This window comes from Aptenodytes forsteri, unplaced genomic scaffold (genome assembly GCF_000699145.1).
Source record: "Aptenodytes forsteri isolate BGI_AS27 unplaced genomic scaffold, ASM69914v1 Scaffold195, whole genome shotgun sequence".
Classification (NCBI taxonomy): Eukaryota; Metazoa; Chordata; class Aves; order Sphenisciformes; family Spheniscidae; genus Aptenodytes; species Aptenodytes forsteri.
In genome coordinates, this window is record NW_008795317.1 from 3410331 (window position 1) to 3424834 (window position 14504).

General features: G+C 44.5%; 1 protein-coding gene across 1 annotated transcript in view; it reads left to right on the forward strand.

The window, feature by feature from the left end:
- Nucleotides 1-13746, forward strand: part of PKDCC (protein kinase domain containing, cytoplasmic) — a 42893-nt gene extending 29147 nt beyond the window's left edge. The window contains exons 7-8 of the mRNA XM_009279634.1: nucleotides 9490-9663; nucleotides 12491-13746. Coding sequence (XP_009277909.1) covers nucleotides 9490-9663; nucleotides 12491-12576 — 260 coding nt within the window. The 3' untranslated portion in view covers nucleotides 12577-13746. The remainder of the gene's footprint in view (nucleotides 1-9489; nucleotides 9664-12490) is intronic.
- The last annotated feature ends 758 nt before the right edge of the window (nucleotides 13747-14504 follow it).

Consider the following 14504-nt stretch of genomic DNA (forward strand, 5'->3'; position numbering starts at 1 on the left):
CTGCTATGATATGGAGGGATGCATAGTCCTCCCAGAAGGATAGCTTGTGGAATTACACACATCAAAGAAGATGATGTATGATGGAAATGACTGTTAAGTCTAACAACTGGAAAAGCTGTTTTGCAAATTATTTTTGTGTATGTACAATATTCGTGTCAAATTGTCAACATAATTGACTGCAAGTTGATAGGAAAATTATGGCTTTGCTGCAAAAGCTCAGTAAAGAGGGAAAGATGGGTTCTAAATGAAGATGAATGTTGGCACGGGGGATTTGAATAGTTCCGTGAAGCATTTGCTTTGTGAAAGAGACACAGGAGCCAAATCCATCCCTGTCGCAGTGCCGTTAACCTCAAAGGGCCATGACACCAAGGATGAATTTGACCCACTTATCAGAATAATTCAATATTTATTTTGTTGTAAAATTGGCAGGAAAATTGTTGCAGGTGTTCATTTAACTTTCTAATTTTCAGCTTTTCATCACAATCTGTGCTGAGTGAGGCCTGTCAACACAGCAAAATTATTTTCAGCAGTACAATCAATAGTACAAACAAGTCCTTTGTTGAAGAAGTGCCAGGAGGGCTGAAGTTTTTCTGTGGTGCTGGTTGGTTCCAGATTTAACTGCCGCATCAGGACAAGATGAAGTTTTGAATTTTAGAAGGCTGTCGTGTTTATAAAGAATCTCGGGGACTGAAGCCTAGGACAGCGGTAGTAAATGTAACAGTGCAGGTTTCTACTAATATGGAGCAGATCTCCATGTATATTTGGCTACTGTAATAGTTACACATTTTTGTGTTAGTTAATTCTGAGGAGTCCTGGATAATATAATGCAGAATCCGCCACCCGTGTTCACGGTTAGTAACGCCCTTCTGTGCAAGGAGCCCTTTTTATTTGTAGGACACTGCTCATGGGCTTAGGCACTCTACAGCGTGAGCAAAGATGTTAAAAATCCGTAGATGCTTTGTGTAACATACTTGGCCAGTCTGCATGAAAGACCATGAGTGTAGTATTGAATTCCTTGATAGGAAAATGTTCTCAACCAGCGGCAAGCCCGAGGAATCAGATATCTTAGTGGAATTTACACTTAGATGAGAAGTATTTTCAGACTTAGCTGCCATGCCTTTAAGATGTGCAGGCCTGTTTCTTGTTTGTTCTAAGGCTACTTTAACCAAACAGAAAAGGGGTTGTAATTTATTTCTATTTTAAGCCTCTCTTTCCTTGCCAGAAAAGTATGAAGAAGTTATATTGTGAGGGTGAAAATATGCCTACCTACTCATTCGTATCACTTTTATTCTGACCACATTCCTTCCTCAACCAGTATTTGATTGGTAATACCATGCTAGAATTAATTTTTAATATTCTCAGTCTGAAGATTATGGAATAAGAAATTATTAATTAGAAATTATCCAGACATTATGAAATGAGAAATTCTCCTACGATACGGTGAAGTTGCAGGAGAGGGTGACAGCGATGTTGGAAAGGACCGGTGTCCAAGTGATCAACCTCTTCCCACAGGCAGGACGTTCCCAGCTGAGCTGGCGTCCTGACCAGCGAAACCAGGGCTGAAATGCTGAGCAGATCGAATAATTTGTGTAACTCCTGGTGGGTGGTGGAGGTAGAGGTGGGTGGGAAAAGGGACAACTGTGATCCTTTCCTAAGCTGTCAGCTGAGGTCTTGCTTTGGCCCTATTTGAGGTCTAGTAACTGTGTTACTCTCTGAAAGCAAAGAAAAAATACTTTTAAGATTGTTGGATTTTTTAAAAACTTTTCTGCATTGCTCTACAGCGTAATGAAAGTTCAAGGAGAGTGTTTTCCAACCCAGTGCTAGGTTAAGATAAAACCAGAGGTGATGGTTTTGTTCTCGGGCCAGACGGGAGTTAATCAGAGCTTTGCATTCGTACGCCTTTGTGCCAAGATCGGGCAGGCACAAGTTCACATCGATTTTGCTCCAGATGATGGAAGTCTCACAAGGTGACTGGCTCCCAAGATTTTCACTCTCTCAAGCAGTAGAAATAGACAAGAATTAACGATGCCAGTCTCCTCTGGCATCTAAAGGGTTGTGACAAAATAAAGCCTTTCTGGTGTATGATCTATTTTGAAATCTTAAAAGCAGAACTGGAGGAGAATTCAGATACAAGAATTGCTAGATTTTGGTTTGGTTTGGTTTTTGAGGGAAAGAAACCATAGAAGGTTCAGGTAACGGTGCTTCAGAATTTGTCTTAGGTCTAAATGCTTTGAATTATCCATTGTCTTGGATAGAGCATTGCAAATTCGTACTAGGAAAGAAGAGATCATGATCTTGGGCAAGTGATCTAAGGCCATAACTAAAACATAAACTTTGAGGAAACAGTCTGTTATCTATCTCAACCTATGTTTTTGAAAGGAAGACCTCTTCCTATGAACACCATGAAGTGAGAAAGGTGATATTGATAATCAGTAGGGAAGTGACATAAAGTTCTTGTCAACCCTAGTGTTCCCATAAATAAAGTTTAACAAGATGACATAGTCATATTACAGAAGGTCTTGGATATTAAGCTTTCACTGTGCTTCAGTTGTAAAAGATTTTATAGTGCTGTAAATTATATTCTGCTCTGGACTTTGCTTTAGTATCTTAGAAACAGAGTAGAGGCGCGGGAGACATTCGATAGCTACGTATGTGTTCTGTAATCATAAATCACACTACTGTTAATGTTGATATAGGAACATTACAGTGTTTAAAACAACACCATGAGCAAATACTTTTATATTCCATTGACTGTTGGTCTCTCTTGCTGGAATCCAGGAGAATGTGAATTAAAACAGGAATCATGTATTTTTTCTGACACGTTATCTAAAAATGATTAAATCGTTCCATTAATTGCCCAGATTAAGACGACTAAAAAAATCTGCAGATGTTCATCAGTAAAGTCCTGCCCCAGTATCAACATTTTTATTATTTCAATCAAGTGACACTGATTTGTACCAACTGGGTGTCTGGCCCTTGAGCTAAGCCCCAGCCCTCCAGTTAACTCAGAATTTACTCAGAAATGCGTGAAATCAGCTAACACTAGTAAATCCGATAGCTTTGTTATTCATTAAAGCTAATAGATGACCCATTATTAGGCCTGAGGGTGTGCAAGCCCAAAGAAAGGCATAATTAGCTGCTGCTGTTAGTTGAAAGTACATTCTCAATGCCTAAAAAGCTGGAAGGCTGGACATAAAGCAAAGACACTTCATGTTTTCCTTTGTCTTAAGACAATTTGGCAGGATTATGCTGTATGTAAACATTTACAGTACAACAGTGTTTTGAAAAAATATTCTGCAGGGTCACTATAGCAACCTGCTTCGGAAATTGTAAATCCACCCAAGAATTATTGAAATCGAGGAGGGGGGCAGTGTTTGTGCACATGTGTATGTGCGAGAGAGAAATTTTGCAAGGTTGCTGGAATATTGTTTGAGGCAGTTTGTATATCCTACGGCAGGCCACAGTGCGAAGGCTAAAAGTATGCTGCTGAAGGCGCTTGAAGGCTCAGCCAGGAACATACTGCAGCCCAGTCCTTGCAGCCCAGATTCCTGCTTTATCTGGCACTTGTGCATTTGGTGTTTCTTTCCCGGGAACGTCAAGGCTGCTTTGTGGCCGGCTGAGGGGGAAAGGTGCACAGGGCTGCAAGCACGGGCAGAAAGTCTCCCTCTATGCCCTGCCTTGCACAGAGGGCTTTCGCAGCAGCAGCCGGGCAATCCCGGCACACAGAGGAATACAGGAGCAGGTTCCTTTGCACCCGTACGGCACTGGAAATACCGTGGGGCTGTATAGCTGTATAGTGACCGGTTGGTTGTTGCTCACACGTATCTCCACCGTCGTGCAAACCATATGCCCTGTTCACTGAGCAACGTGTTCTGCTGTCGCTAAACTTCTCTAGGTCCAACTTGGCAGCGTACAGCAAAATGCTTTCTGCTGATGGGTTAGGTCCTCAGCTCCTTTCAAGAACACTAAAAAAGTCACCGAGTGTCTTTTACAATCCTGTAGGCATCTGTCTTTAAGCTTAAATACCCCGCACACGTGACCCTAGGCACCTTTTGGCTCGTCCATCATCAGCATCATTGTTTTTATGAGCGAGTGGGCCAGATGCAGTTTACAAGCATCTGTGGCACTAGTTTGGGCTAGTTGCCTTCAGTAAATCGGTGTGCATTGCAGAGGCGGCCGTGGGCGCGGAGCAGCTCCGCAGCCCGGTGAGCGGCCCTGGGACGTGGGGCACGAGGCAGGAAAAGCACTCCAGCTGTGTCATGTTAATGGGAATAAAATGTAAGGGAACATGTCGTTCTTCTCCTTATTTATTTGTGTTTCGGTGACAGCCTGCATACTGATTTAAATATGGCTCTACTGTAAGCACAATAGAAGCATATAAAAAGAGGCAAGCCTTACTTCGCTTCCAGCCTGCACGTGGGAGGCAGCCAAAGGACAGAAATACTCACCAGAGAAGCAGGGCTATCTCCTGGTCTGACGGCAAACCCATGTCCTGCCAGGCCTGTCTGTCCTTCCAAACAGTTGGCATTCGTCAGAAATGATTGAAAGCAGAGACACGCGGGATACGCCTAGCATGTCATTTTCTCAAACATACCAAAAAACAGCTTTCCGTAGCGCAACTGCGCACACGGCTTTGCAAGGCTCATTGTCAGAAGCATGTTTAAATGTGAGATACTGAAGCATGAGGAAAATTTCAGCGTAAAATGAAACGTACTAAAAACATAAGTGTATTCTTGTCTATTTAGGATCCGATTCTGTTCTCCATAAGCTCCCTGGGAATCGGTGGGGACTGTTTGTAGAGCAAAACACTGCTCAATACCACTTTTTGCTGAGATTGGCAAGATCAGGCTCTTTCTGCTTACTTGTAAGCAAAGCAATTAAAAGCAAATCCAGAGTCGACTGCCAGTGGTCCTCTCGAGAGTGGAGGAAAAGAGGAGGGAGGAAAAGGAGCAACATGATTTCTCTCTCAAGGATGAACATTACTGCGTTTGTGTCATTGACCCGTGGTGTATTGGCAGGTGATAACTAGAAAAGAGGACTGGGCAAATTTCCAACGAGTAGCTGTAGTTGGTAGTAAAAATGCAATCTGGCTGCTGTGGCTGAAATAAACGGTCATTAGGACTGATTAAAGTCAGATTTAGGGTGATTCAAACAAGCTAAAAGGGGGAAACCACAGGCGGTTTCACATAGTTTATTATATACTTGTGGAGTTATTTATATGATTCAGTCCAGTACAGTGAAAATGAGTATGTTTATAGATTGTAGTCGGCTTTGGGACAACGCAGGTGATTTTTGATGGAAAAAATTTAGAACAAGATTTTAAAGCATTGGCTTTCTTTTGTAGCTCTTGCCCTGGTCAGTGATACTGCAGGTTGCTTTTAAAGATGCCTCTCTTACCTGTCACGAGAAGATGCTCGTTTGGAAAATCGCTGCGGCTGCTGTGGGGGCTGCCTAGCACTGTGAGAAACTTCTAAGAAGATTTTGGCCTATTGAAACAGCATATTTTGATTGACCAGAGCAAACTTGTAAAAATATTTTAAAACTATTAAAAATATTGCAAAACAAAACTTTTGAGGATTGCCCAGATTCAGCATAGCAAGATATTTTGAAGTTTCAAAATGTTTACGGGGCAGGAAAGATGTTTCCTAGGAGGATTTATTTGTATAACAGTGAGCAGCAAATCAGCTCCCGTATGTTAAGCTGGAGTAAATCTGTCATAAGTGACATCAAGATCAGGCTTACTGCGTACATTTATTTGCTTCAATCCTCACAAAATCAGTAGCTGGAGAAAATGGTTCCTTTTCCGTTGTGATACCGGCAGGGGCATCTTGCATGTCTGATCTATTCCTTGCCATTACCTTGATAGACTTTATGTACTCTGTGTCAAGCTACGTGTATGTACGCAAAAGTGTAAATTTATGGCTGCATTTATAGTATTAGGCAAGTATTTATTGGTTTTAAACACCATTAGTCTGGAAATCGACCAGAACTTTGACCTTTTTATGATGTGATTTACTGCCGTGAGCCTTCAAATTCCACGGACTCCATTTAAGCAAGTTTCAGGTCTTGGCAGGACAAAAACCTGAGCTGGAGCTGTCCATAAACCAGTGGAGTATTGCTTAACTGAGCAAGTAACTGCACTGTAGTGACCAGGGTGATCATTTAAAGGTGTAGGGGAAGCCCAGCTCTCCTGCTGGCTGGGGCTAATGGAGTGCAAGGAGGAGCAGCAGGTGCCTGGCATTGCCAGGGCACATCTCAACGGAGGGGCATCCTTCAGGAGCACCCTTCTTCCGACCCCTCCTAGTTCACGTGAGAGGAGTGCATTTCTTCACAAGTCCTACAAATGAGGGCTAAGGGGTCAGCTCCCTAATTTGTAACTGTGTAAACAAGAGATTCCAGGAATACGTGCCTTCACTGTGCGAATGGGGAAGGCAGGTACCTTGCCTTGCTCGAGATAAAGTGAGTTTTGCAGGGAAGCGCGGTTTCCTCAGACCCAGTGCTTGGTTGGTGTTGCAGGGTTTCTGATAATTTCTGACTGTAATAGTTTAAGAGGAGATCCCATGTTGGCTTCCCGGGGCAGCGGGAGCACCTGGCTGCTTTGGGAGCATGAGCCAGGGTGCGGGGCCATCGCGTGGCCCACTCACTGCTCCTCGTGGCCGCCTTCCCACCGGGATGCTCCCAGGGGAAGGCACTCCTGGGCAACCATCCCTGCGGCCTGCCACGCGAGCGGGGAGAGGGGCTGCCTTCCTGCCTTTCCCCCTTGCTGCATCCCACTCCCCTCCCTACAGGCAGCATAGGCAGGAGGCTCAGATCCCCAAACTGCAGGCATTCAGCAGTCTGTGCCAGTTCGGGGGAGCTGCCGGAAGCTGCCTTTGCAGACCCTGCGTGCCTCTGTGCTTTCACTTGAGACTCCAGTGGCTGCATTTTCACCTATCTGGCACTTGGTGATCTCCCAGCCGAGGAGAATGCTCTCTGCATGTGGGTCGCGCTGTTGTGTACCTGTTACGCTAGCCTGTTCCCACAAGTGCGGCACCCTGAGGTCGTTGCAGATGGTGGTGGCTTCCCTCATGCAGGAACTGGCGGGGAGCAGCAAGGCCTAGGAGGGACAGCCACGGGGCTCTGCCGCACGGCAAGACCACCCTAAGTACCAGTGTGGAGGTTTCCATCCTCTCTGCCGCCCACAAGCCAGGACCTCGCCATCACCATCGCAGTTATTGCTGGCCCAACTCTGTCGATTAATGTGTCCAAGCTGCCCAAATGATTTACCAGGCTCGGTCACCTTGAAAAAGTCAATGGAAAGGGAGGACTTTATCTCCTACCTCTGACAGAGCCTCAGGTCACGTAAATCAGTGCTGCTCTTTTGAAATCTGTTTACGTCAGCTGAGAGCCTAACCCCTGACAGCTGTACCGGGAACAGTGTTGAGAGGAAAGAAAGTGCTATAGGCATATTAAGAGGCATATCCGTGTGCAGAAGAGTTTAAAAATTGATTGATAATTCAAAATAAGGGTCTTCCAGACGGGCTCCTGCCTCGCGTGGAGAAAAACCACATGACGTGGCGTGGGGCTGCGCTGCTTAGTGCCCTGACGGCGTGCCGAGGGATGCTGCAGCTCCCTCCCAGCCCTGACGCGGAGCCCGGCAGGCTCCGAGAGCGCCTGCGGGAAGGGCCGGGGGCATGCTCCCTGCTGACAGGGAGAATCAGGCAGATGCTTCATCTGCTGCTGCCGTAGCAAGTGCCATCGTTCTGTGAACATCCTCTGTGGCATGGGGTTTGGCGCGGTGCAGTGTTAGGTGGCACTTCTGTAGCCGTGCAAAGAAAAGCTGTGAACAGTCACACTTTATATCCAGTCAACGTGGCACGCCCATTGATACAGGTAGTTGTATATGGTGCCGACAACGGTGAATTGATTTTTGCATTTCATTTGCACATATCATTTTACTGACCTTGGCTGTGAGGTACAAATCAATACTCAGCAGTTAACCATACAGAGATAAGAGAATATTATTCAGTTACATTCAATTATTGTTACACTGTACAGTTGATACAGAAATTCGAAAAAAAGGGACTTTACCTATCCAGCCAGTAGCAGTTTGATTTACGCTGTGACTTTTCTTCAGAAGAAATACATAAGTATTTCTGATGGAGACACGACCATTTGTAATGTAAAACTGCATTTTTATTTTGGTTTTTTTTTCCTTCATCTGTATGAGTCTGCATTTTCTGAATTACTGAAAACTTTCTTGCCTTTGATTTAAGTGGGACATGATAAGCTCTGATTTTGCTTTTTGTTTGTGAATGTTTCTTATGATACTTTTAATCATCCAGGCTTTAAAAAAGAGTGCATTTACTGCATTTGTTTCCCACTATTTCAGATTGTGTGATGTGAACAAGCACTTGTGGATGTGTACTTCTTTTCCCAGTTGAAATACTGGCAGTTTAGAGTAGTAGACGCATTTGCCTCCGACTCGGTGGTGTTCGTACAATGTGCTGCCTGAAATATTAGCAGGCTGAATCTGCAATGTCAGGCAGAAAATGCCTGAACCAAAGTGACTTAAGAATAGGCTGTGAGTCAGGGCTGGCAGCTCTGGTTTCCATAATAGATACAATTAGAAGAAATATAGAATGTTACTTATTTTTTTGAAGAGGAGGTAGGGGGGAGAGACGGGGTGGAACCATCAATTTGTGCGTCTGGACGCTAAATAGAAATGTTTATAAATGATTAGTTGAATTTGCTGATGCATTCATTAGAGAAACCCCCGTCAGCGGCTGGGAAAGTGAGAGGAGCTGTGAACAGAGAACAAGAGGCAGCTCATAAAGGCAAGTGAGACTGAACGGCAGCCAAGGGAGAGGAGTAATCGGCAGGGCAGCGCGGAGGCGCTGGGCAAGGACCACGCTGACATGCTCCCGCTACTTTTTTTTCCCCCCTTCTCTTCGGAGGCCCATCAAGCGACTCCTCTTTTGTGCTAATCTGAGCAAGCAAAAAAAGTTTGCTTAATTAAAAGCCTGTCTTTTCTTCCTTCTCTAAAGGGACCGGAGGAAAATAGCATGCTCTTCTGAGGGAGAGGGAGGGCTGGGAACGCCTGGTCGGGTCTCACCCCGACAATCCCGCTCACTGTTAAGAAGTAGGACAGTGAGTCAGTTCATTCAAGTGGATTCTGTTTATTCAATGGGACATTCTTCCTGTAAAATTCCTAATAAAACCAAAGCCTCTCCTACGCAGTGGGGAAGGGGAAAGGGTTTTGTGCACAGACTGTTTATTTACAGATGCTTTCTGGAAAAAATGGTGGGAAGAAGAAAGGAAAAGGAAAGTAAGGTGCAGAGCTATAAACACGTTTGGGAGTAAACTGGGGCTGGTAGGCTGGTACAGTCTGGCCCGTCACCTTTTCCGTCATGTATCCCCCTCCTAAGCTGTTATAATAAACCTTGCCTGTTAAAAACAAGCAGTTTGCTAGAGCTTTCAAAACGATTGCTTTGCTGTGGTTATTTGCAGAATACAGACGGGTGCCTGAAGCTTTTATTCCTGATGAGAACTACAGATGCTGGCCATCTTACCATCATAAGGGCTGCCTCCTCTCCGTGTTTGACGTCAGCGAAGCCATTGAAATCTGTGACAGCTACTCCCAGTGCAAAGCTTTCGTCTTAACTAACCAGACGACTTGGACAGGTAGGTCGGGGATGCTGCTGAGCAGGAACAGCATCCGAGTCACATATTCTGGCTGCTTTAAGTGTTCTAATACAGTTTGGGGAGTGTGCTGCCCTGGACTGTGGGAGCTGCCAGCAGCAGCTAGAAGTTTCTGAAGCTCCAGCTGAGGCGGTTTGATTTTTGGTGGGGCTTCTCTTTGCCTGCTGTCGGGGGAGCAGGAACCTGCGGGCAGGCTCAAAGGAGCTGGCACCAGAGGCCTAGAGCACATGGACCATAGGTCTCCAAACCGTGGGGTCTGACATTTTATTTTAAAACACAGCAGCAGAAACAACAACAAAAGCCTGTGACCTGTTTCTGCAGTTAATTGTGCAGGACATGGTCCAACATACTGGATTTAAAGAAATCTTTCCAATCCATATGGTTGTTGCGGTTTGACACAAAACCAGACAGGTTCTCCCATGGATCTAGCTGGGACTTCCCAGCTGGTGTCAGAGATGCCCTGCCGCTGGTGGGAACACTGTGCTTCTAGAAGTAGGGCTTTGGCTAAAGGACAGTGAGGAGGGAGGGTTTAAAACCAGGTAGACGCAGAAGTAGACGTAGAACTTCCAGGGGAAAATCCCATTTGCTACTACAACTCATTTTCTTGTCTAACAGAATATACTCACTGAAAAGAGAAATACATTTTCCAAAAGGTCTGTGGGCCTGGCAGCCCTCATGTGGTTCCCCTGAAGGCAGGCAGTCGGTGCCGATTGACATCAAGTGGAGAATTGGCCCTGGCTTGCTGCTTCTGCACCAGACTTGTGCTTATTTCAGGCAACTCCAGAGCATTCTGAGAAACAAAAATGTTACAAGTCTCTGCTAAAAGTCTCCAGTAGCTGCGGCTCCGGAGTGGCTGAGGGGTTCAAAGAGCTGAATGCCACAGTCGGCTCCCAACCCTTCACCCCTTCCCTGCATGCCCAGGAGAGCTGTGTGCCCCCGTGGCCGGCCCCGGCCAGCTCAGGTGGCAGTGTTCCCCTGGGCAAACTGCACCCCTTTGAAGGGTAAAGAAAAAAGACATGTTTGTTTTTATAAGGTGCAGTGGACCAAATCCATGTCCTTTCATAATCTTCCTCTGAGATAAACCCCCCCCTGAAGTCAGGGTGAGTTTTTCTTCTGTATGTTGTCTCCACACGTACAGGGCTGCTTCCCTGCCTGCGATTGCCATTTTCTGCTAGGGCCAGGTCGGCTCCCCTGCTCCTGTCTTCAAGAGGAAGGGTGGCTGATGCTAGCCACACCTTGGGAAAGCTGATTGAAGTCATCGCTCTGTCAGAGACTTTAGTGTGGCAAGTTAATTAGGGCCTGAGGCTCAGCTCTCTCTCTGTGCATCTGCGATAACAACACGTCTTAACCTTAAAGTCGAAATTTACCCGGTGTGCAGTTGGGTGCTTTAGTTGTGCTTAGCTGAGCAACAGAAATACACACCAAAGGCAGGCTTATATACATGCCTAGCAGGTCCCCAGCTCTGAAAGCATCACAAACTAGTAGAAACTTCAGACAGTTCATACATTTCAGAGTGTTTAGGCAGCGTACTGCTACGGCTTTCTGCATTTCTTGTGCTTCTGAGAGGTTTGAACAGAGACTTCCATGGAACCTAGAAAAAACTAATTTATATTAAGCTTGCCTGTGGCTAACTGGTGACTACTAGGTCATCGTGTCAGACTATTTATAGTCAGACTGTTGAAGTTAATTAATATACTAAAAAAGTAATCATTATGGCACAGGGAAATTCATAGGAAGTTTAGAGCAGCTCCTGTTTCAGGTTATAATACTAAAAGCAAATGAGACATATTAGCAATATTTCTAGTCTTACTTACCGTTCCCTTTACCTTGTCGCTCCTGATGCATAAGCACTCAAGTCCCTGAAATCTGCAGCACAGAAATTTGCTCAGTAGTCGACGCATCCCGTTTGCTGTGTGATACTTTTCAAGAAAATAGTGTTATGGGAGCCCCCTAGAGAGGCAGGCTGGGAGTAGATAGCATTTGATGTTCTGAAGTTCAGAGAGAGGGAAGGCAGAGGTTGAATCGCTGTGGAAAATCTCTCTGTGGCTTCTGCTCCAAGGAAAGGCAATGACAGTGCGGGTCCGTGGGACGGCAGGTACTCATCGAGCGGCAGGGATGTGAATAAGATGCCAGGTCAGTAAGCGTGGGGAGATACAAGAACTGTGCTGCGGCTCCCACAAATACCGCTGAGTGAAACCTCACCAAATTCAGTCCCCGCTGGCCTCGGATGTCTACGTGGCTGGTGCCTTACACAGCCCAGGCCGTTAGCACTTGCTGGTGCTTTTTGTATGAGGGGTAGAAACCTTGTTCCAGCTTGTTTAAAACCCAGAGCTATGGAGTGATCAGCAAGAGCTATTTCGGAGAAAGTCATGTTTAACGTACATTGCACTGATCGGTTTTGCAAAGATTCAAGCACGCAAAGATGAATGCTCCTGTACAATCAAAGGAATGCCCTGAACCCCAGCCTATTTTTATCAGTGGGAGAGTCTTTAAATACGTATTTTAAAGATCATGGGACATTTGTATTAAAATCTTCTTCGTTTACCGTGTTAGCTGTGCGCAGCCGTATCTTGACCATAATTAGATCAAGAGTAAACATACCAAAGCAGGGGAGATTCAGTGTCATTTTAGATGAAAGCATTTCAGTTTTATACCAGGTGAAGTTAAGAAAGAGTTCAGTCTCGGGTTGTCTGAAGAATGCATAGGTTGAAGAAGAATATGAAATGTCAATATTTTAAGTTTGCAACCTTTTGCTCATCACTTCTAATTAATTTTTTTCCCCACCCCTGCCTTTTCCTATTCGGTGCAGGTCGGCAGCTTGTCTTCTTCAAGATGGCCTCAAATCATATCATGCCTGATCCTGACAAGATAACATATGTGAAGGTGACAGACTGACAGCTGAAGTGGCTCAGTCTGACACGTGAGTGGCGAGAGCTGTTTGTGTATAAATATAGGCAGCTGTTAGGTATAAGGCGGCTGTGGCCGGAGAGATAATTGCACTATTACTCATTCTAATCTATAGAGTGCTAAACAAAACTTTAAAGAAATAACCTGCGTGACCAGGATTAATGTGCAATAAAACAACATTTTGAAAATGTGATTTTTTTAAAAACAAAGCAAAATACAAGATACGATACACTGTTAGGGTATAATTTTGGTTACAAATCAGCTGGCAGCTCTGGCTTTTCTAACCAAGGTTGGCATAATGTTTCTGACCTGTGCATGTGTGCACAGGGATGAAAGTCGATCATTTCTATGGGAAGTCTGTATCCTCCGCGCTGATATTTATTTGGGCACGTACAATCACAACAGAGTAACTGAAGCATATCAGTTTGTAAGCTGAATAGCAAACATTTCTGAAGACAATCAGCATTTGTGTTAAAGCTATCAAATATGCAATGCTGGCCTATTTGTCAAAAGGAAGGAATTGGTTATGTTTAGAATTGCAGGACTGTAGCTAATTTTCATTTTTGCTTCCAATGTTATCATAAAGTTTCATTTTTAATTTAAAAGAGCCATTTTGTAGGTCTAGCAAATCACATAAGCATATGAATAGTCCCACTGAAAGGGTAAGGACTTACCCGAGTGCCGAGTGCTTTGCTGAATAGGGATAGGCCTAAGCATATGCTTACAATTAAGCCTGTGCTTAAGACTTTTGTTGAATCGAGTTTGAATTGTTCAGGAAGCCACATCTTTGACAGACTGGCAAAGCAATCCAGCTGGTGGAACGGTACTAGTTTAATGACTATCTTGCAGTTGCTCGTATTTTTTATCATCAAATCCTTGGTTTTCTAAGACATCGCTTGCTAATTCTTAGAGTGAATGAAGTAAATGACCTTAATAATGGCAAATGAATGCTAGCCTTAATTCTATATAAAATGCGTTTTACAGGCATGGTGTGTCTAGAGAATTTGCTTTCAGTGAAAGCAATAAAGTAAATGCTAAAGTGACCAATGTCATACTGTTTTGTAGTTTGTACAGTCAGGAAAAAAAATGTGCTTTTGTTTCTCAAATTGTTTATTTTTGTAAAAAAAAATAAAAGATAAATACAATTCCTTTCATACTCGATTTTTTTGTGTTGCAAATAAATGCCTACATCCAGTGAAGGCTTAGACATAACGTATTGTATGTAAACTTAAGTCTGGGATATTTTTTCCAGGAAGGAACTGAGGTTGTTCCAGTGGCTCCCAGTAAGGGGTGTGTTTCTGGGGGTACGCGGTGGCTTTGTCTACGCAGTTGCCTGTCGCAAAGCAAGCAACCGTTAGAAGACAAGGCTTGAACAGCCTTTCTTTCTCTGTAGTTTGAGTCACATCAGTAGCAGACTTTTAACATTTGGAAGGGATGAGGATGAGAGCAGAATCTGAAGGAATTACTCATGGGACTAAATGGTGGTTTTTCTTACCGGGCTTTACCAAGGAGGGTCTGAGAAGGAGCGCAGGAGAGCCAGGGAAGCTGGGCAGAAGTGCTCATAGCCTGTGTGACTACGCAGGAGAGATGGTGACACAGTCGGCAGCGGGTCTCGTCTCACCGCGGTTTCTCTGAGGTCACCGATACCCTAACGACTTCTGGCAATTGACTGAAATGACATGCTGTAACGGCTGTAACTCACAAATTATCAAACTCCCAGCCGTAATAGCTCAGCTGATTGTGTCGCCGTGCACTTAGGAACCCATCAATCATGCTGTGGTAATAAACAAACACTACAGATTCTTTTAAAATTGCTACATAAATCATGCCAACACATACTGCACAGTTCATTGAAGTGATATGGGTTGTTGGCACTGAGGTGCTGGTATGTATTTTGAAAGTCTTTAACCTCCCGT